General features: G+C 47.7%; 1 protein-coding gene across 1 annotated transcript in view; it reads left to right on the top strand.

Moving 5' to 3' along the window:
* Window positions 1-11,101: 11,101 nt before the first annotated feature.
* Window positions 11,102-23,920, top strand: part of DKK3 (dickkopf WNT signaling pathway inhibitor 3) — a gene marked incomplete at both ends in the record, with an annotated part of 44,074 nt that continues 31,255 nt past the window's right edge. The window contains 3 exons of the mRNA XM_084242561.1: window positions 11,102-11,314; window positions 18,187-18,324; window positions 21,215-21,298. Coding sequence (XP_084098687.1) covers window positions 11,102-11,314; window positions 18,187-18,324; window positions 21,215-21,298 — 435 coding nt within the window. The remainder of the gene's footprint in view (window positions 11,315-18,186; window positions 18,325-21,214; window positions 21,299-23,920) is intronic.

Here is a 23,920-nt window from a genome sequence, read left to right as displayed (position 1 = left end):
GGGCCGATTCCTCTTCCTGTGTCTTCACTGAGTGTCGGACTACGAGCTTGCCCTCTCCCTGCCTACTTCCAGCAGGGCCTCTCTTCCCAGCAGGGCCTCAGCCATGGTCATTGTGAAGTTTGTCCTGTCTGTCTCCTCTCTGGTTCTACCCTCCGCTTCCAGATCCAGATTCTGTCCCACCATGATATCCACAGCTCCCCAACAACCACACACAGACCCCGTAGGTTTCATGGACCTCAGCAGGGCAGTGGCTTTCACAGCATGGCTCCTGAGTCAGACAGGGACGTGGGCTCCCACCTGAGCTGTGGTCTCGGCAAGATCTGGATCCCTTCCCAGAGGTTTTAGAATCTCCTGTTGCAAGTAATCAATCATTGAGGAGCAGATCACCAGGCAAGCCCTGCTCAGGAAAATGCCCGTGGGAACCACAAGGTGGCGCTGGTCCCACAACCCGTCTCTCCCTTGTCACCCCTCCTCATATCTGCATCTCAAACCTATTTCAGCATTTGAAGCAAAGGGTTTCCTCCTCTGACTAAAGATTTCCAGAGACCCTCATGCACACATAATACTTGCAAGAGGAATGCACATGATGTGTTAAGCAAACAGCACATGGGTCCACACATGTGTGGACGCGAAATCCAGAGCCAGAAGAACAGTACAGATGATTTTTCAAAGATTTTTCAGTACAGATGATTTTTGTTTTAGCTCCAGGATTATTTTTATTCAGAGAGAGGGAAGAAAACTTGACATTGAAGCCAAACATGTAAAATTAAGGGACATTTTAAAAATTATACAACTTCCCTGGTTGCAGATGAGGGGTTAGAGGAACCTCTCTCAGTGAATGACTTTCTGGAGCAGAGTTTGAAAACCATCACTCTGGTCCCACTGCCTGATTTCATAGGAGAGAAAGCTAAGGCCCAAGGAGGAGAAGTGCTTTTAAATGCTGCTTAATGCTCTCGTTTTACATCTAAGTCCCAAAAAGCAGGTCCTGTTTCCTCTGACTTAGATCCAGGTTCTCTTCAAATTGTGGGGGCAGCCAGGGCAGTGTGACTGTCTCCTGACCCCTCTCCCCAGCTCAGCCTTCTTAGCAACACTGCTGGCACCATCCTCACAAAGCCCCCATGAATTAGGAAAGGCAAGTGGATACCCCACCAATCTGAGGGGAAATCAGGGAAGAGAAGGACTAGCTTTCTAGAGCAATCAAAAAAGATAAACTCATGCCATTTACAGCAACATGGGTGGAGCTAAAAGGAATTATGCTCAGTGAAATAAATCAGAAGGAAAAAGAAAAATATACGATGGTTTCACTTACAGGAGAAATACAGGGGAACCAAATAAGGCATCAGGGAAAAAATAATAACAATAAAAAACACAATACAACAAAACAAAAACAGACAACTATAAACCAGAGACATTCTGCAGAGGTGGGGAGGGAGAGGGATCGGAAAGAGGGAGAGGGGAGCACAGGGGACTGTGGTGATGGTGCACGGGTGCATTGGTGGTGGGAATTCTATGGGGATGACACCTGAGAAATGAAAGGAAACATTGTTTAAAAATGAACAATGATGTAAAATATATATAAATTTTTAAAAACTCAGAGTTGAGTTTATTCTAGGCTTAGTGGAAAATACTTTAAAAACTTTAAATAGAGGAGGAGGCTGTTAGGTATTGAAAAAAAAGAAAGGTGAATTCAAGAAACTGTTCCTTCAGAAGAGAATGCTGCTGTGTCACTTTGATATCCTCAGGGCCAGCCGGAAGAGCAGGTGCATTGTAAGCCTCTAAATAGTCATTGAATGAATCAATGTGCTGTACATACAGAACTAGATACATTTGATACCTGAGACACATAATTAAGATTCTGCACATGTCAAACACCATGCTGAATCCCACGTCGTCAGCAAAAACCCCTGACGGGTGTCCTGAGAAAAGTTCACTGCTCACAGGGATGTATCGGTCTCTCCCTCCTGTCATTGAACAGTAACTACTGGGAAACCGTGGGCTTCACCCTGCTGCATTTGCATTGTTCATTCTTTTAGCTAATATTTCTACCCCCTCCACCTCCTCTAAGGATCACGGTGCCTGAGATGCTGAGGGGTATAGGGTAGGTCAGATAGTCTATTTAATAACGTAGTGTTTCACTTAGATTTAAAATGCGAACATTTAAAGGAACTGTATGATCCTGAACAAGTGCAAACTCCTGTGTAGGTGGGAAGCAATAATAAGCTTCTCAATCCAGCAGCAATGTACCCAACCCTAACTTAGTAAATTGTTACAAAATAAGTTCTTTAATATGTTCTTATTAAACCCTCACTAAACATGCCCAAGCGCAGGTGCTAGGTAAACAGGTATGAGTAAGGTAAGTCAAGAGATGCACCCAGCACATGGGATAAGAAAAGCACACAAATAGCAACCATACAGAGATCTGCAATAAAATAAATACTGACAGGCTCCCTATTCAGCACCATCTATGGTATGGTATGCTCCCCACCTTTTACTTCTGGTTATATAACCAAACACTTGCTCTTATACATCTAGTGCCCCTTTTTCTGTCTACCAAAATGGATCCATATTGGATATACTTTGCTACAATCTTTCCATAGGAATATACTGTGACAGTTTCATTCATCTTAGAGATTTTTCATGCCATTCATCCTTAAATACTTCGCAAGCGCCTCCATATTCCATGCAACATACTGGGAATGTATTATAGGGTGTAAGATGTGGTCTCTGTGCTCAGGGAGCTACCCCATTGCTACCCCACAATTCAGTGAAGTGTCTCTCTCTTGCATGACATTTCCCTTGTCACGATTTTTCTCTGTTGACGATGATAATGAAAGCTTACTGAGACTTACTGAGAAGCTAGGACCAGGAATGATGAGAAGCACTTTATGTGGATCAGTTTATTTCATCTTTGTGAGTAACCCTGTTGTAGGTACTACTATAGATAAGGATTGGGTGGTAAGGGTTTTATAATGATCACTGAAGCTTGGTATTTCCTCAACAATCACAAATAGAGGTTCTTGGTTTTGATCCCTGAACTGACAGGCTCAGGATCACCAAGGAACTTGTTAGAGATGCATCAAGGGCCTAAGGTTCCATCCAGAATCTTCTGTTTAACACCCATTCCCTCATCCCCAGCTCTTTCTGTGCTTGTTAATGTTTGAGAACCGAGAAGATGGTGGATGCTTGCAAGGGAGGCTCAGCAGTGCTGGACAGCCTCAGGGTCAGCGGGATGAATTTCCAAAACATGCAAACTAGCATCTTCTTGCAGAGATATTAGGCAAACAGATCCACTGCAAGGATTTGCTTAAATCAAGAAGAAACAGACAGCACGTGACAGTGAATAAAATGAATAAAAATGAAAACACACAATTTAACATTATCTATTCCAATAACTCCTATCTTGGGAGGTCTTTCCCTTGTTAATCATGGGACTTTGACCCTCGCTCCTAATCCAGCAGAAGACTGGTGATCCTGTGGCAGGAAGGGAGAGCCTGGTGAGAGCAGTAAAGGGGTGCACAGTGTGAGTGATGCATGAGCCACAGCAGGGCTGGCAGGATGGATGAGTGCTTGTTGCATGAACTTCTGACCCAGCTGTGCTGGCAGCGCTCAGCGCTGATTACAGATCAGAGGTTTGCTTCATAAACAGCAAAGAGCTGCCTGCACCAAGACCCTCCAGAAGCCTTCGTGGTCTAAGCAAATTTGCTGTGGAAGCTTCCCCTCCACACCCACCCCCTGCCCTGCCTTTCCCTGAGCCCAGTTGAGCGTACACAAAGGGAGCTCTGTTCCCTGATCACTTTGCAAGAGTTTTGTGGGCTGAGCCTAGTGATGATGCTGAGGATGACCGTAACCTCACAGCTAACATCACTGATCATTACTGCATTGCTACAGGCCAGGCGCTTTGCTGACTGCTTTATGGAGCGATGTCTTGTGAGCCAGATAACAGTCTCACCAGGCGGCTGCAGTTCCTGTCCTGCTCACACAGCTGAACAAACGGGCACACTGGTGTGGAGAGACTTGTCAAAGTGGGCCTGCTGGAGAGTAAAGTAGAGCTGGATGGGCCCAGTGCCCAGGCTCCAAACTGTCTCCCTGCAAGGATTTGTTCCTGACAATCACCTTTTATTGCTCTCGTTTAATAAAGGAGACTTTTAAAGATGAGAAAACTAACACTTACAGAGATAATTAGCTTATCCAAGATTAGAAATCCAGAAGGTAGGAAAGCCACGATGTCCACTGCTGGCTGCCATGTCTGACACTGCTGACCACAGACAGCGCCTCCACCTACCCAGATGCTATGGGCTCATGAGCAGCTGATGGTCTAGTCTTTCAAAGTCTGGATCCAGGAGTTCCACACACCTGCTTGAATCCCTGGCTCAGATTTTGTACAAACTACTTTATACCTCTCCCCACGCCCACCATTATTTTTTAATTTGGAGATAATTTATATATATATATTAATTCCAGTCATGTTAATGTAAAGTTCTACACAGTTTTAACTGACATAATCCCTGCTGTGAATCAGCATGCCCAGAGGGGCCCAGCCCCTGCACGGTTCAGCAAGTCTCTTGGGGATTCTCTGTCCCCAGGCAGTGGGGTCACTAGGTAGAACCACATTTCTAGACATTCTTCCCCACAACTTCCTAGTAACATGAATTCTTCCGGCGCCGGCTCCTTGGTCATCCTCCGCTTCAGAACACACACAAGATGAGGCAGAGCACACACATCCACCTGTTAAATTAACAGGCAAGACAAGGGCTCAGGGTTCACCCCCCTGTGCTGTGTTCTGAAGGTGATACAGTCCTCTGGGTGTCTTTTGTTCACCCACCCACGGAAACTTGGCAAATTCAATGTGTGCTTTGGACATCCAGTGGCTATTACTCATGGAAATCTGAATCCACTTGAACACTCTTTCCAAAGCCAGATGGAGTTTCCATTCAGAAAAATCTTGGCACTGGGTTCTTCAGGACAATCACAAGTTACAGACTGGACCTGGCCAGCCTGGATGGAATTAGTGGCCGACACTATGGGTTGGGGGTCACTAAGGAAGGGGAGGAGGCTGACAATTCCCTGCCCAGCAGCCTCGGTGGCCCTGTGTTTCTCACTCATGAGAGGAAGAGTAACCCCCTCTAGTGCAAACCTTCCTTAGAGAGGATTGCCAGTTAAAAACTGGCAGTCCTGGGGCCTCCCTGGTGGCGCAAGGGGATAAGACACAACCTATGAAACTGTCCACAGCCACTGCAGCATGAGTTCGATCCCCTGCCAGGGAGCAACCCACATGGCGCAGCAGACCTCTCCTGACTTGCCTGCTGCTCTCCTCAGCAGTGTATTTCAGTCTGCCTTTTCTGTTCCCCACTCTGTCTCTGGTGAATCCTCTCACCCCCCACACCTCTGACCTGTACCCCAGTTCTTGTATGCATAAATAAATAAACTTTAAAAAGAAAAAAGAAAAACAGGCAGCCCTGTCCCAGATATGTAAGGCAGTTTGGTAGCCAGTAATTGAAAGTCACTAACCTAGCTCAAACAATTCAGGAAGCTTATGAGGAGAATCCCCAAATATCTCATGGTGTTAAAGGGCAGAGGGTGCAGCTGGGTCTCAGACAGACTCATGAAAGACTGGAACCAAGAACCAGAATGATATCACGGAACAAGCCTCCACTCACTTCCTCCCACACCCTCTTGGGTTCATAGAATCTCCCTCTCCAAGTGTCTCTCTCCTTCAATCTCAACCTCTCTCCCCCCACCCCACTTCCCCCCATGCTGGCTTCTGTTCTTAAGCAACTGAATAGTGTCTTTAATCTCAAAATTCAGGAAAGAACATGACAGGCCAACTTTTAGCCAGGTGTATCTCCCTAATTCAGACACATGGGGTGGGAGACGTAGGTCACCCTTTTGAACACCATATGGTCTCACAGTCCCACCAGCGCTGTTACCTGGACCAGCAACAGACACTCCTCATGGACATGCTACAGAGTCCACTTCCGTTATGTTTTTCAACCTCCTTTCCTTCAGTGGCCCGTTTTCCTTACTGGTTTACTGTCTTTGCAATATCTGCTGACTTCTCTGTTTCTTCATACGTGGTAGGTTCCTTGTGGGTGGGGACCCCATCCACGTTGGTTCTGCTTATCCTAACTAAGTGCTAACTTTCTACAGGTGCTGGGCTGGACTGGAGGTTGTCATAGGGACAGGTGTCCTGTGCAACCTCACGTGGCATGCATTCTGGCAGGGAAAGAAGATTCTAAATAGACATGCGGATACTTTCTCTCGGAGTCACTCTTCACATTATTTTTCAAGTACATATTTCAAGTATATTCAAGTGTATTTTTCAAGTATAGCCTATTTAAGATGTAAGGGAAAGAAGAGAGAAATATGTACTAATCCTGCTAATTTGTTTTTTTTCCCTAAAGATTTATTTATGCATACAACAACTGGGGTACAGGCCAGAAGTGTGAGGGGAGGAGAGGATTCACCAGAGACAGAGTGGGGAGCAGTTTGACTGAAATACACTGCTGAAGGGAGCAGTGGGCCAGTCAGGAGAGGTCTGCTATGCCATGTGGGTAGCTCCCTGGCTGGAGATCAAACTCATGCTGCAGTGGCTGCAGATAGCTTCATAGGTTGTGTCTTAACCCCTTGCACCACCATGGAGGTCCTAATCCTGCTAATTTGAAATTTAAAGTTTTCAAAATCAGTGCATAATAGTTCCCTACGTGGATGCAATGCCTGGATACTCCCTGTGTATCGGAGACCCCTTGTTTACCTACTGTTCCTTCCCTGGGGGAGTAAGGGGCAACTGACAGATAAGCCCCCTCTACTACCCAGAATTATTGCAGGGTTCCACCCACGCCAGGAGGAAAGCTTCTAGCCATCCAAGCAGACAGAAGGGCCTTTATTAAGAGCAATGCCCCTCTGCCCAGGCCTGGTGTGGACCCTCCACCCCGCCTCTCATCTCCCTGGAAAGGAGGCTACCCCGGCTGGGCTTTGGTGTCCAGAATATATCTAAGGGAAATCAGGCCATAAGAGGTTTTTTGTTCCGTTTTATCTGCAGGTAGTAGGAGATGAGGGCAAAGAGGGGCTTCATTTTGCTTTTATTGGTTTCACTTTATTCATAAACTATTTCAAATATACTGAAAATAATACACAAACACACCCACATACCCACATGCAATTAATCAACTGTGATGACTGAACAGATGTGAATATTTGGAAACTTTTCTTTAGAACTCCTCCCTACTGGTAGGCTCTCTTCCTCAAAGAAAGAAAATGTTATAAATACTGAGAAGTTTCCCATCTCTTCCCCCCACCTTCTACTCCAGGCAGCCTGCACATTTTTGTATCTGTTACTATACTTACAGCATCCATAAAAATATATATATACTGTTGTTTTGTGTTTTTTTAATAAGCACGAACAGCATCCCGCACATAGCATCTTACAAATTGCCTTTTCCACTCCACGCTGTGTTTTTTTAAGATTTATCCATAGTGTTGCCTAGAAATGTTGCTCATTACTTTAACTGCTGTGTTCTATTGCTTGTACAAGTCCCAGTGTATCCATTCTCCAGCTCAGAAAGACTAAGATCTCATTTTTACATTTTTGCTATTGTAAACAGTGCTCCAATCAACCTCTTTCTCCATGTCTCCTCATGCACACGGTTATGAGTTTCTTGAGGGCCGACAGCTAGAGGTGAGACTGCTGTGCAGGTGCCAGCTTTCTAGGTGAATTTCAGCAGCTTACAACAACTCTGCAGCCACTTCCCCAACCATGAAGTAGGACCCCCATTTATGACTCCATAGATCCCTTCCAGTTTAAGATGAGAACTCAGAATTTTATGTATTTCCAGACAGTGTGTCTAATACCCTAAAAAATACAAACAAACCCAAAATGTGTCTAACAAAATCAGTCTTATTCTGGGAAATTTCCAGTCTTTTAAGTCGCAATGTGGCAGCAGGGAGAGCACGTTGCTCAGTAAATATACTCCATTCAACTTTGGGCCTGGCCCTACTGTGCCTCCTGGAAGCAGCTTACAGCTCTGCTTTAGCGTCTTCCTAATGAGGTGCCTGAAGTGGCAAGGGCGTTATCTGGAGAGTCAGCTCCAGGTTCCTTGCATGGGCTCAATCATCCCCCAAAACTGGTGAATAGCTGAGTCAGGCTTAGCAACTATCCAGGGGGTGCTGGCAAAGAGAGGGTTCTCCCTGGATTCTCAGAAGGCCCCTGCCCAGAAGCCCAAAAGTTGAAAAGAACATACTTAGAAGCCCATGTCACGATAGTAAACAGTGATCAGAGAGTTTTGCAAAGAAAAGCAGTCACAGAGAGCATCAGAGCACAAAGTCTACTTCCAGGAGGCCCCATCCCTGCTGGCTGGCTCTGGGCAGATGGCCTAACTTCCCTGAGTCTCTAAGCCCTCCCATACAGAGTCGAGGTAGGCACAGTGTCAATGTCAAGAAAGCCCCAGTTATGATTCTGATGGACATTCTGCAGTGGACTCGAATGTATGAACGTAACAAAGTGGCCATGGCCATGGTTCCTGTAGGGAAGGAACAACTTTTTCCTCCACCCTCCTAGGGTCTCTAGCTGGGCCTGAGAATTAAACTAACATAACACAAATGAAGAAGAGAGGAGCACACATATTTTATTAACATTTTACATGTACGTGGGTGCCTTCACCAGAAAATAAATATCTGAGGAAGTGACCAAGACAAAAAGCTAATAAACCTTTTAGACAAAAGATAAATTGTGAAGAAGGGGCAAGGCAAGGAGGTTGGGCTAGGGACAATAAATTACGAGGATGTGCCTGAGAGAGATGTGGGAGTGGGGGTGGACACTGGCGGGAGATAAGGGTTATCTTAGTAAGTGTGTTTGCACAGATCCCTTTGGCATTCCTTCCAGTATCTGGTGATAAGGATACTCTTCTCTTCCAGGGAAGGCATCTCTCCCATGGGAAATTTTATGGTCTGTTTTAAGGTAGAAAAGGGGAGATTGCAAAGCCCTTCTTGAATCTGCTGCCTTCAAGTGCCTTCAGCTCAAAATAATCAATCTGCCTAAGCAGAATGTCTTGGTGCGGCATATCCTGCACTCCCTCCCCAAACATGTTTTCTCAGTGGTCACCTACAGAAACCATTGTCCCCTACTCCCAACTCAGCTCCCACATGCCCCAGTCAGATATATAGTAGAGGAGCTGGGCAGTGAAGGGGGAAGGCTCTGGTGCTAGATTCCTAGGTTCAAATCCCACTTACTAGCTATGGATCTTAGCCAAGTCTACTTATGTGTAAAAGGGAAATAAAACTAGCCCCACTGTCAGATGTCGTTCAAGAATTCACAGGGCTTATTCCTGGTATACAGTGAGTGCTCAGTAAGGGTGTGGATACCTGGTTATATCAATAGCTATTGATATAATGATCAGTCCTTCCATTTCTTAGGGACCAAATGTTTATTATAACTGAGGTCTCAGGACACAAAGATGAACAAGTCAGACCCTGCCTCCCATGATCTCCATTCTCTGGGGATGAAGCAGTGGGTCACCACGCAGATAGTGGGAAGTCAGGTGACCTAGAGGACAGAAGGGGGAGACTAGGGATAGGTTGGGAGGAGTGAGCCAGGCAGAGAGGAGGAGGGATGGTCACGACAGAAAGAGTAATGTGAGGAAATAGGAGGACCCAAAAAACACTCATTTATTCAGAAACTGTATGAGTACTCTCTGTTCTAGACATGCACTTATTTTTAAAAATGTTTAAAAAAAAAAACCAAACAGTGAGTGCCCCATTCTAGGTACTGGGAGACTGCTGTGGATAGGACAGAACTCCACTGTCATTACAGCTGAAGCGTTGCACAGGCAGCCACTGCCCTCCCACATAGGGGGCTTACTACGGCAGCCTCCGTGTCACGCTTGGAATAGCTGGGATGCAGACAAATCTGCTAAATTGGCCAGATTGGCAAAGGGCTAAGGAGTAGAGCTGGGATCGCACCAGGCAGTCTGGGTGTGACTGTCTGGCCTTAACCACTCTGCTGAGCCGCCCTCCAGGAGCTTGCTGCCATTCCGGGGTCTTGTTCCAGGAGCCACAAGTGAGTTTTCATGGCTGGAGTGCATCAGCCACGGCGGGTACATCAAGCCCACCCAGCGACAGGCCTGGACGGCAGGCGAAGGGCTGGGGTTTTATCCTGCAGGACTACATGCTGGGTGCAGCACGGCTTGGAGAGAGGAAAGTGGGGTGCGGGAAGACCCTCTCCCCTCCCGCAAACGGTTGCAAGAATCCAGGCCAGAGATGACAATGGACCGTGCGCCTGGAGGAGCGGGGTGCAGGGACGGGGCCGGCTTCCTGTGGTGTCGCTGGGGAGGCAGCGAGGCAGGTCTGGGGCGTGAGATCGCCGCTGGCCAAGCCGGCCAATGGCGGCGGCTGGGGCTCAGCCCCTCCCGCGGGGCGGGGGCCTGGCTAGCGGGGCGGGCGGGCGGGGCGCGCTGCGGGATCGCCGGGTACCGGCGCTGCGGCATCCGTGCTCTCAGCTCCCGCAGCCCGGAGGCGGCCTCCAGACCAAGCCCAGCAGGCAGGTCCAGCCCCGGGGCAGCTCGGCAGACGGGGAGGGTGGCGGCGGGGATGGGGGTTGGCTCGGCTAATGGGTGAGGGGCCGGAGGCGCACTGGGTTCCCATCCGAGGGGAGGGTGCGGGCCTGCGCTCCGGCGCCGGGCTGGGGGCTGGGATAGGGTTGGGGCTGGGCAGGATCAGGCTGCGCGCTGATCTGGTGGAGGAGGGGGCAGGCTCGAACCTGAGACTGAGCAGAGGTGGGGGGGGGGGCGCATTATTAGCGTAGGCGGGTCCTTCGCTCCAATGAGGGGACCGTGGTGGAGCTCGGCCTGTGCTCCAGGCTAAGGGTGGGGCTTCCGAGGGGGTCGGTACCCGCGGGACGGATGCAGCGAGGGGTTGCTGCTCAGTCTGGAGGAGCTGCTGCGTCCAGAGGGGATTGTATTTCGTCTCAACCAGGGGTGGGTGCGGGGAGGAGGGGCTCCGCGTGGAGGGGCGCTTCATACCCAGGGCTGGTCTGCTGGGCAGGCACTGGGTGGTCTGCGCGCCTCTGACCGCGTTCCCGGACGCAGGCGGCGGAGGGCGCAGAGCAGCGATGCAGCGACTCCGGGGCACCCTGCTGTGCCTGCTGCTGGCCGCGGCGGTCCCCACGGCCCCTGCGCCGGCTTCCACGACGACCTCGGCTCCTATCGGGCCTGGCCCGGCTCTCAGCTACCCGCAGGAGGAGGCCACCCTCAACGAGATGTTCCGCGAGGTTGAGGAACTGATGGAGGACACGCAGCACAAACTGCGCAGTGCCGTGGAGGAGGTTGGTGAGCCCTGGGGGCCCGGGAAGCGCGAGACTGGGGACTAGGGAGGCTGGAGGGAACCCCAGCTCCAAGCGCTGGCCAGCGTCCTCGGGCAGCATGGGAGTGATCTGGAGGCAGCTCAGGGTGATCCCCACTCGCACATGGTTCTGTCTTCCTGCCAAACTGGATCTGAGCCTGTCCACCACCAACCAGAGTCACCACCTGCCTTGCAGGCTGCCCACCACACCCTACAACCACGTGCAAGTGTGCATTTGCCTTCCCGTAGTGTAAGGGATGCTTGCAAGGCCTCTGGTATGCCAGCAGTTTTGCTAAGAAGCACAGGAAACTTCAGGCAGCTCAAGTTCTAGCTTGTTCCTTGGACTTTGAACTTGTGCCATCCTCCCAAGATAGAGTTAGGATGCCTGCTGCATGGGGACAAAGAGACAAAGAACCTTGAACTTTGCTAGCAGTCTGTGAGGGCTTCCCAAATTCCATGTGGAAGCAGAGAAGGCAAATCAGAATCCCGAATCCCAGGGAGAATGATCAGAGTGGTGAGTGAGAGGCGGAGGGGCCGACCTGAGCGGCTGTCCCATCTTCATTCCTAGAGTACTCTGGAGTCAGTCCGGGTTCAAAGTCCTCCCCTGCCACTCACAGTCATAGCGACATTGGGGAAATCCCTTAACATCTTGTAACTCAGTTTCCTGTGAGAATTAAATGCTTTGAGTACCTGATGTAAAATAGGTGTATGGTAGATAGCAGCTATTATTATCAAATACCAGATACCTTGCATAGCTTTGCACAGCTGCTTTATCCCATCACCTCCAAGTCCAAGCGTTGTGGATGAATCCTGCTCTGTCCTCAGTAAACATTGCCAGGGATGCCTGGCAGGAGGTGAAGCTGGCTCAGCTCTCTCAGTCCAGATGTGGCGCTATCCCTGGTCCCTGGGGTGGGTGGGCATGATGATGGTTGAAACCAGCTCTAGCTACACCCTGTCTTTGGAGAGAAGCCAGCTGTGCCAGCGAGGGAGTCAACGAAAGGCCTGTAGATGAGCCATCTCCACGTCTCTGTCAACTTGAAAGCCCCTTTGGGCAAAGCCTCCAGTGCTGGCTCTAGTCTGTGTATTTTGAGGCTATTTCCCCTCCCTGCCAACAACAGTAGAGCTGATGGAGTTAGCAGTGAAAGACACGCTGGGATAGGAGGCGGTTGTACGGCTGCCTATACCTGGACATCCTCGAGACAGCACAAGAATCACGATATGCAACAATTAAAGGAGGAGAGGAGTCAGACAGGCCCCAAGGCCTCTTAACTTTACCTCTTCAAAAGAAACTGTGCTTGTGACCCTTCTGTTTCCAGGGCAGGTTATCTGCCTTCCTTATCTGGGCACCTCAGTGTTGCCTCCGGGATTCCCAGGGAGACTGGCAAGGTAGCTGCCATGTTTCATTCAGTGGGACTGTGCCCAGGCAGCGTGGGGCTCTGAGGGTAGCTCCTGGAGAGCGGGATGGGGGAGTAGCAGGGAACTCCTCAGGCTTCTCTGGTCAGAGCAGTTTAGGGCTCAGTGGGACCCATGCAGCAGTGTCCTCCCTGGAGTACAGGTGTCCAGTTTGGCTGTGCCTGGCTTCCTCCCTCCAAGTGGAACTCTGCCTGGCTTGTGCAGGTAGACTGGCTGAAGTTGGCCCCCAGGGAGAGGTTGACAGTCAACTCTGCGCTGCCCAGTAGTTGTTTCCCAGAGAGTCTCCTCTCAGGGCGTGGGAGCAGGTTGAGAGAGATCCTTGCTTGGGGCCAACTTTCCTTCCTCCCACCCCAGTCCTGCTACTTTCTGGTGGTGGGATTCAGGGTTGGAAATGGAAAAACATCTACCCTTAGGGTGAAGAGGAGCATGAAATGAGAGGATGCAAACATAGCATGTTACCTGGTCACCTAAAATGATGTTGTAAAACAGGTGTAATGCAAGTCTCCCCCTTAGGAGGGGATTCTGAGGAATACAGGACATTATATAATAAAAAATAATGATTATCATGATCATAATATTAATAATAGCAGTATCAATAATAACAAAGAACCACTAGTGTCTCCTATAGAGAGTCTCAATGGATTGTGACTAATAGTATTAATTTTTTTAGAAGCCGAGCACTCCTTCAATCTCACAAACACAGATAGTTGCTATGTACTTGCTGTCCCAGGGAAAGCCCAAAAATCACAAGGCCAGATGCGTTGCTTGTTTACATAGTTGCATCATGAATCTGCTTTCAAGCAACTTCCTGACATTTTAAATATTCCAGCTGATTTAAGCTGTTGATTTTGCTTCAGGAAAAAAGACAAAGTTAACTCTACTTGGGCCATTATTGGGGGAAGTAAATCTTTTTTTTTTTTTTTTTTTTTTTTTTTTTTTATAGAGGCATGTTTTATTTATTTATTTATTTGTTTGTTTTGTTTATACAAGCACTGGGTACAGTCAGAAGCGCGGGAGGGTGAGAGAATTCACCAGAGCCAGAGCGGGGAGCAGAGCAGGCAGAAGGACCGAAGGACACTGCTGAGGGGAGCAGCAGGCGGCAGGAGAGGTCTGCGCACCATGTGGGACCCTCCTCCGGTGGCCGGGGAGCAGCCGGGGATCGAACCGGCGCCGCAGTGGCCGCGGGCAGCTTCGCAACCCAGCGCTCAACCGCTGCGCCACCGGGGAGGCCGGGAAGTAAATCTTTAAATGGTTCAATTCGGTTTTATGATTCTATATGTTACAGACAATGTATTTTAAGGAAAAAACTACTTCCTTCCCTCCTCCCCTCTCCACACCCACTCATTGCCACATCTGTAGCTGGCCTGTTTTAGAATGTTCTTATCCTCTCACCTGTTCCTAAGAAGAACCCCAATACCAAGCCTGGATTTATTTCTCCATTTTCTCCTACCATGCCCCTTTAATAGACCCACAGATCCAACCAACCATAAATGCCATTTTTAAACATTCACATTCCTCCTCTATGAAATAACTCCTATGGCTTCAGGCTTAAGTTTCTCTTGCTAGTGAAAGTAATAGTTGTGGTTGAAATTTCCATTGTAAACTGCACTTCTAGTCCATGGTGCCATTAAAGAAATTAGCTCAGCCTACTGAAGTAACTACTGGCTGAGAGGGACAAGGCTCTAGAAAAAAGGCTATCTGCTCAAAGCAAAGCAAACTCTAGACTGGATGATTTGTCTATTGCTATTTAAATGCCAAAGTGGAAGATTTAGACTCTGATGGGAATTTAAGAAGCATTAGAAGATTCCCTTCTTCTAGCATCACCAATCTCCTACACGTTCCCAGCTGTGTATTTCCTATCACGAAACACACCAGGATCTCTTGCTTACCAAAAAACAAACAACACAAAAATGTTCCTTGCCCTTCCTGCCTCCTATCCCAGCTCCCTTCCATTTCTCCATTTTTTGGCAAACTCTTCAAACACATGACATCTACTATCTGCTCTTTCCACGAGTACCCAAACATTCCCTGGCAAGCCAGTACTTCTAAAACTGCTCTCTTAAGGGACAATATTATGAAATAGCAATATATTACATATTTGCTGGGTGGCAGGAACCGTACCGAGCAGTTCGATTTCATGATCCTTTGAACAAAGTAGGATCATTCCCACCTGACAAACAAGAGGCTGAAGTTTAGACACATACGGTCTCTTGCCCTTGGTTCCACGTCTGCTTCATGCCAGATCCAGGACTTGCCCCGCCTCACCTGACTCCAGAAACCTGGCACTTTGTACAGTGCAGACAAGCTGGGCAACCTCTTGCCTAATGCAGTGGCCAGCGCACAGAGATATGAGGAGTGATTCTCATTGGAAGGCCCCTCCCCAGATATAATTTCTATTTGTAGATCTGATTCAGCCCAGTCCCCTGCTCGCTTCATTCTTTAGACCCTACATTACAGTTGGGCCTTGAACAACATGGGGTGAGGGGTGCAGACCCGCATTGCTTTCAAAATTCCACTTCCAACGTACGGCTGGCCTCCCCATACAGCTAAGGATTTAACCAGTCAGCTTTGGGGTTGGTTGAATCTGTGGGTGCAGAACTGAGGCTAAAAAAGATCTGCTGTAAGTGGACCCTTGTTGTACCCACTGTACTCAAGGGTCAACTGTATTTCCCAGCTAGTCTTCAGAATATGCTGCTATCTCCAGTCCATGGAGCAGATGTTCTTGGAGCAAATGGTGGAAAGGGAATACCTCAGAATCACCTGAGAGGTTCATGGATATCGGGTCCCACCCCCAGAAATTCTAGCTTGGCAGGTCTGGGCAGGGATTCAGATGATATGATAATAAATACAGCCATAGAGATAGCTACAGATAGAGATGTATGCATATAGGTATAGGGATAGAGAGAGAGATAATAGATTTTTTTTTTAATTTTTAAAATATTTTGGGTGTGTGTGACTCTGCTGTACTCTCCTGGCTGAGAACCGGGCCAGTACCCTCTGCTTTAGAATGGCCCCCCTGAACCTGCTCGGTGATCCTTCTCCTGACAGGCACATTCAGGTCTTCTGATCACTGCCTCTGGTGCCCTGCATGCACCCTCTGCCCCAGCCTACAATGCACTCCCATTATTGTCCAAGCTGCCATGACTGTCCTCTCTGCTCTCCTGTCTATTGATATACACCACATTCTCTGAGACCAGCCCCATCCTGCCACCTCCTCCTTCTGAAAACCTTTCTTGTCTGTTCTGTGGGGCCAAGACTTGCTTCTAGAGAGGGTCATAATCATCCTGAAAATAGTTTTTGTGGGACTTTCTTGTCCCCCCCAGTGAAAGCATAGGCTGCTCCTGGGGTGCAAAATTCCATGGGAAAGCAGAGAGCACATAATTTGGAGTTAGACTGACCTGAATTCTAATCCCAGCTTTGCCATGTACTAATAGCGTGGTGACCTCAGGCAGGTCCCTTCACCTTTCACAGTCTCCTTTGCTTCATCTGCAAAAGGAGGTCATAACACCTTCCTCTACTGGGGTGCTATGAACATTCTAGGAGACATGGAAGGTTTTGGTGTAAGGGCTCAGACACAGCTGATGCCCAACATGGGGGCTACTGTTATTGTTGTTATTATTACTGTTGTTATTATCAAGCCAGTGATTAAGTTTTAAATATTGCAGCAATTGTCTCAGGGTCAAACACAATAGTCACTGACCAAGTCCTCAGTTGATTATTTGAACCTTTGTGCCTACCAGGCTTTCGTCATACTTCTGAGTGAGTGTTTTAAGTTCTACATTAAAACATGGGAATTCTTTCCCCAAACTGGTTGGAAGAGGCAGAAAAGAAGGGGCCTCATCTAATTTGTAAGGGGATAGAAGACAGTGATTATTTTTCATGGGAAAATCTTTTTGAGGATTAGTCTTAAGAAATAAAAATAGTCCAGAGTCAAAGACACAGTATTAGAAAATTGCTAGCCACCAGCCAGAACTTTTTTTCATGCTTCTCATTTTAAATTCCTAGAGAGAGTACCTTATTGGCTCAACCAGCCCATGATGTGACCTCCTTTTGAGTCCAGAGAGCTGTGAGTGGTTCATGTTGCTAACTGCCTGCTCATCGAGAGCAGGGTGGGGTGAAAACTCTGACAGGGGAAACTGGGTGTAGACATGCTGACTGTCTGGTAAAGATGTCATGGAGGCTCAAGAGACTGGAGGATTTGTGGATAGTAGCCTCCAAAGCCTGACACCAGAGAAGGACACATATGCAAGAAGAGCCAGAAGAAGGGGTCCCCAGAAACTAGTCCAGTGTCTTTCTACAGTACAAAGGTCCCTCTTATACCCAAGAGGTAGGGTAGGGAAGAAGACATAGCTGTGTCCTTAACCTGCAAGGACACAGGAAACTAAGACAGCCTTAGTCTTAAGGCTTAGTTTGGGTGCCCCACCCCCCACCCCAGACCCTGTGACACAGATTTGGAACAAATTGATTATTGGGAATTGTTCCCAGAAACACTAGGAGGAAGTGAGATGGACCAGGAACAAGGCAAAAAAGGCTGTACTGATGAGCACGTTACTTCTAGGGGCAACTAGGACCCTCTGGGGATCCTCAGAGAGACCGTCCCATTGAGGGGAGAGGAAGCTTACCCCCACAACCAGTCCCTCAGTATTCAGGGATTGTCCCTGGTATGTTAACTCCTAGCACTTGAGACCTGTACAGACTGAGCATCTTTTTGCAGCTAGAAAATACCCTCAGAGGACCTCCCTGGCACAAGGGTTAAAGTCAGCGCTATTAAGCTATGCCAGCCACTGGGGCAAGAGTTTAATCCCTGGCCAGGGAGCTAACCTACATGGTGCAGCAGACCTCTCCTGTCTTACCCGCTGCTCCCCTCAGCAGCGTATTTCAGTAGCTCCATCTGTTCTGCTCCCCACTCTGTCTCTGGTGAATTCTTTTGTCCCCCCACCTCTGGCCTACACTCCAGTTCTTGTGTGCATAAAGAAATAAAACAAATCTTTTAAAAAAGAAAATACCATCAGAGAGAGAGAGTTGGCTGCTGGCTTGTAAGGGAACTGAATGCAGATGACTAGGGATTAGTCCATAGGGAGATGGGCGTGACCCTATCAGCATTTGTATGGGGGCCAAGGTTATTCAATGGGAAGGCATTCAGATCCTAACTCTGCCCTTCCCTGAGAGTCTTGGGTTATTATCCCATCTCTCTGAAACAGTTTGCCCTTTTGTAGAATGGGAACCTTCAACACTCAGAGGGAGGTTTGCGATCAGAGGCTATCATATATGTAAAATATTTAGTACAATGTTTTGTCCAAGGGAGTGCTCAGTGAAGAATACCTAACTTTACCATCATTATTTGTCATTGCAGAAGAAAAGAGAAGTGGTTCTTATTTCCAATGGACTCTGATTTATGTTAAGAGAAAACAATTTTACTCATTAAGTTCATTGATTTAATAGATGGAGGCAGAAGAAGCTGCTGCCAAAACATCATCGGAAGTGAACCTGGCAAACTTACCTCCCAGCTATCACAATGAGACCAACACGGAGACGAAAGTTGGAAATAATACCATCCACGTACACCAAGAAATTCACAAGGTAAGGGCGGTCCTGGTTGGCATGTCCTCCTTTCTGTAGCGCCCAGCCCCACTAGCGAACTAAAGTCTTGTTTACATGTTTGATACACAAGCCAAAGCAGAAATGAGGATGGTAAAAGCCAAAGGATGTGAGGGACCTGTTTAAAGGGAAAAGATGTGTATCAAAAACCTAAATTGCTTTTGTATTTTAGCAATAAATTGAACTCCAAGCTTTCTGCCAGGCCAATTGCAAAGGAATGTTGAGGGATTTTTATCACTTGGAAATAAGGAAGCAAACCAATATCTAAAGAGATCCTTTCCTAGTATTGAATTTGGGGGATTCATCTCCAAGTTTCATGTGTGCTTCCATGGAGTGTTGAAATACACACCGTGTTACATAAATAGATCTTCACTGGCCCTTAAAAGGAACTCAAGTGTGACATTTTCAGAAGGGATAGCCTCTATTGTCACAGACGAAACATTCATTCTTTTTCTGGTTTTCCATTCAAACTTCTGTAGCAGGGCCTCCCTGGTGGCGCAGTGGTTGAGCGCTGGGTTGCGAAGCTGCCCGCGACCTCTGCGGCGCCGGTTCGATCCCCGGCTGCACCCCGGCCACCGGAGGAGGGTCCCACATGGCTCGCAGACCTCTCCTGCCGCCCGCTGCTCCCCTCAGCAGTGTACTTCGGTCCTTCTGCCTGCTCTGCTCCCCGCTCTGGCTCTGGTGAATTCTCTCACCCTCCCGCGCTTCTGACTGTGCCCAGTGCATGTATAAACAAAAACAAACAAATAAATAAATAAAGCATGCCTCTAAAAAAAAAAAAAAAAAAAAACTTAATCAAACTTCTGTAGCAAAGTTTTTCCTGCCCTACAACATCTCTGGGTGTCTCTCAGTCTAGTATCTTGCATGAGAAGCAAGCATGTTTGTCCCTGATCTGAGTTGAGGAAGAAAACATGGCAAATCTAAAGAAACAGAGCCTTAACCTTCCTGACTATGAGTTTTCTCCAGTGGAATTTTGGCACCATTTTGAGAGCAAACCATGGAAGTTTCTGTGTTTTCTCAAAGTGAATCTGCTGTGCACGTGTTCACGAAGGGCTATAGTGTTGACATTCTATTGTGAGCACAAAGGTGCTTGACCGCTGGCCTCGTCTCAGCTCCTGTATGCAAGGCCATGGCAGCTCTCACCTACGAGGCTTCCTGTCAGTCCAGCACTCACATAATGAGCTGACTGGAGTAATAGCACGTCTACGCCTGCCAATTTTCATGAACCATCACCTTGAGGAGAAATAGCCTTTGCGTGGCCTTTCTCCCAGTGCATGCTGATGGGCCCAGCTTCAGAGGCTCTCTTCTCTACCCATCCACCCTCCCCGGGGTAAATGAGTGAGTCACCTGCTGAACAGAACACCCTGGTGTTGTTGATCTGAAGACTGAGATTGTTTCAGAAGTGATTTTCTTATTCTTGTCAAAACCAATATTAAGTCATCTTTTCTGACAAGAATTAGCCAGTAGGTTTGGCTGCTGCTCACAGTTGCTCCTCAAAGGTGTCGGAATACCAAATGTGCATCCTACCAGTAGTGAGTGTGATTTTGCAAAATTATTTAAATGTATGACCCTCACTAACCATATTATGAAGTAGGGTTAGCAACATCTACACTACCGTCTTATGAGGGTCAAATGATCTAGAGTATATGAGAGTTTATTCTCAACTAAAAAGTGCTGTGCAGAAGCAAGTTGATCTTATTACTACTTTGCTGTAATAACATTACATTAGCAGCTCAGCACAGTAGTTTTCAAGTGGGTTCCATGGAGCACTTGGGGAGATGAAATATATTTGAAAACTTTGCATCTATTTGTCATCCTAGAGATATAAAGGTGTACATTAGTATGGTAAAGGCTCTGAGAAGGTCTGCAAAGGGTATGTATAATACTTTAGAGTTCTTTTAAATATAGCATTGGTTAATCCTATAAAAATATGGTATAGAGGATTGAAACAATATCTCTGTGCTGTGCTGAGGAGATGAATTATATAGATAAAAATTTTAATTATGTTGATGAAGATGTGATCCTTACCACCTCAGAACTGGGTCGTGATCCATGGTTGCAAATGAGGCTGAGATCCATGGTTGATCCATGGTTGCAAATGTCTGGGTGTATGTTCCTGAGATACTAGAGTTGTCAGGAACTTTTAAAGATGACCTACAAGTGAGGAGATTATGAATCAGAGAAAAGAAATGAACTGTTCCAGATTACATCCTAGATGACTGTTTGCAGCTAAGGCTCAAAGAACACAGCTCTGAACCACAGTCCTTTCTGTTCTGCATCAGTCCACATGTTTTCACCTCTGATGGGGCTCATGAACAACCTGGGTGCTGTGTCTGAATTCTCAGGCTCAGCTTTGAGACACCTGCTCCTGATTACAGAATCGGAGGCAGAGAAGAGATAGAGGATTGTTGGACCAAATCTCCCACTGGATTCAAGCACTTGATGAAACAAAATCCACTAGAATCAGGACTGTCACTAAAACTGCTTGCTTCTCATGAAAGACATGCACCTAGACTCCCAGACCTGTCATCATGGAAAAGAAAGTTGACAATGGGTTTCACATGATGAGCTGAAAAATGATAAAAATAGCTAATGGTGAGTTTTTGCTAGGTGGCAGGCTCTGTGCTGAGGGTTTTCTATGCACCACCTTGTCCTCCATAGCTACCCACTGGGGGACTCCATAGTCTCTCCTCTCACCACATGGAGGGGTGCTGCCCATCAGAGTGCTGCTGGTGGGACTCAGCGAGGAGGGAGCAGGCATTCCTTTCACTTTGCTGGATAACCCAGGTTTCAAAAATGAAATTAAACAAAACTTGTGTGATTTCCTCCTAATTCCTTTTATTTCTCATTTACCCTTCTTGCTCTACAATAGGTCACCAACAACCAGACTGGACAAATGGTCTTTTCAGAGACAGTCATTACGTCCGTGGGAGACGAAGAAGGCAAAAGGAACCACGTGAGTTGTCCTCGCCCCTTCGCTGATAGCCCAAGGCACACGCACCTGTCTAGGGTGACCCAGACTTTAGACCTTGGGCAGGAGGGAACTGACTCTCATGTACCTCAACTGCCTCATTTCTACCAAGATTCTCCAGTTTCTATATTCCTGACTGACTGATGCAGTCAGATTATACCTCCATGTACTTCGTATCAGAAACACAGAGGTTAGATCCAGTTACCATTTGTATGGCTCTGCGGCCTTGAAAGGGAACAAGTTGGTACCAGGGACATTGACTGAGAACCTGGTACATGAGGCTGTGCAATCCCCTAAAGCCTGAGGCATTGTGCATACCTTTTAGAATCTCAGCCCAGATCAGATAGTTTGAATGCAAGAAAACCTCAAGTGCAACCTAGCGGCCTAAGGAAAGTTGCCTCCTCTCAAGGCTTCCCTTTCTGTCCCGCTATGGTCATACCTGCTGCCTGCTGCCTAGTTCAGATTCGGGGTGGTCTTATAGAATTATAGAGTCCTAAAGTTGGGAGGGGCATCATTTCACAGAGGGAAAACATGGGTGCAGATCTGGTGCCCAGTGGGAGTCATGGTGACTCCCTTGTACTTCATCTTCTCAAAAAGGCGGCTACTGCAGATGCCTGGGGAGGAGGGCCAGGTGCCTGCCACACAATGAGGTCAGAATACAAATGCATCCCCTTGGGGGACTGCAGCACCAACCTTTCTGCCCCAGGCACCATATGCGAACTGCCAGCTACAAGTTCTTCCCTCAGAGGTGCAGTATGTGTCCCCCACCTTCAGGGGGGATGTTTTTCCTCATCTCTTTTGGCCTTATCCCAGAGAGAGAACCTTGCTAACCCTGATAGTTAGGGAGATGGCGCTGATGTGGTAGGTTGTTGGTGTTTGGCACATACTCAGAAGTTTCCTGTAGGCTGGGGGGCGGGGAAGGTCCAATCAGCTGTGTGTCATGATGGTGACCGTTCAAGGGACCCCGGTGGCAGTAGAAGGTGTGGGGCATGGAAAGAGCTATAGGCTGGAAGCATGAGTGTACCCCTTATGAGTGGTCACCTGGGATTCCCGCCTTCAAACAAGGTCATCTGTCCAAACTCTCCATCCACAGCCTGTGAAACTTGGAGGTTTGATTAAGATCAAGAAAAAAGAGAGACCACGTTCAAAGGTAGCAAGGGAGCAAAGCGTAACAAAAACAGACAGTCTGAGAATATAGGAGGGAGCAGCTTTAGAGTATCCGTGAGGAGGAGGGCCTGAGCAGGGGCTACTGAATAGTAAGGGTGGGGAAGTAGAACTCTTAGGACTATGAATTAGGGGAGAAAAAAAGCCTTTGTTCTCACCCCCCCAAAAAAAAAGTGTATTATACACCTTGACCCCTGGGAACTTCCCAGAGTCTAGATGTAGCAGCCCTGGCGGTGAGCCCTCCTGCACCTGCTAGAGGCCCTGGTGCATATGTGGCCTGCAACAGGCTCATGCCATGCTCCCCCTTCACTGCCCAGAGTGAAGTGACTATGTCAGGTCTGAGGCCTGTGGCAGGGGATCGAGACTCTGACCATGCTGGCAGGTGAGAGACAAGAGTCAAAGTATGCCAAGAGTGTGCTTGGTCAGGGAGCAGCAGCCTGCACTTGTGTGTGGCAGCCAACAGGTTTATGCTGCTCTCCTGAGTGTGCCTGAGCCCGTGTACTAACACTTGTCCATGCTTTGGCTCAGCTTGGAGGCCGAGACTCCATGCCTGCCTACACAGTCCTTGTCCACCATGTGATGGAGACATGCACGTGGTTCCTTGTGAAGGGCATAATCTGAGCCCTGCTTACACACACTAAGGATACAGGGGGTTAATAGGGAGAGATGATCTAGGAATCTCGGAAGGTAGAGACTCAACCAAGTGTTTCCATGATTCCTGCTCAAGACTCATTGGGTTTCTCTGTGAGAACCAATTCCAATCTGATTAGTTAGAAGGAGAGCTGGGGTATCTGATACTTGTCCTGCCAGGGCCTGGGAGATCCTACAGGTCTTTAGACAGCAGACTGGGGACTTTTCGGGTCAGCTGGGAAAGGAACATCCTGTGGCAGAAATGGCGGTGTGTTACCTTCTGACAGAAACACTGGTTGTCAGTGTGGCTTGCCAAGAGTCAGAGACATGAGATCTAGTTTCAGATGCTCACAGAATTTCCCATTCAACTCCCCATATTGCTCTTGGCTTACCTTTATCTGCACCAACTGAGCTGGGGCTCAAGAATTATCTTTACAGACACATTTGCTCTACTTTTCCAAGAAGGAAACTGTAAAGACTATTTGTCTTCACAGACATCAAAGGAACGCAAAAGGTCAAACATTGTCACACTGTCCCATTCCATGGTTTTGTGATTGACTAATTTTTACAACTGGCTCTGCACTGCATTACATACTGAAGAAACTTGCTCTTAAAGGGAAACAGGAGAGTTGCCATTCAAAGGACAAAATCGTATGCTGGTCATAACTTTAAAATACTGTAAGCAAGGACTAAATTTTCAGAATTTAAAATTCCCAGATGAATTCAATTAACAATCATCACCAACACCCAGAATTTTCCTTTCCTCACATGCCATTGTGTGTATTAATATGTATGGTAACCCGAGGAGGCTCA

Source organism: Talpa europaea (assembly GCF_964194135.1).
Source record: "Talpa europaea genome assembly, chromosome: 1".
NCBI lineage: Eukaryota > Metazoa > Chordata > Mammalia > Eulipotyphla > Talpidae > Talpa > Talpa europaea.
This window is presented reverse-complemented; position numbering and strand designations above follow the sequence as displayed.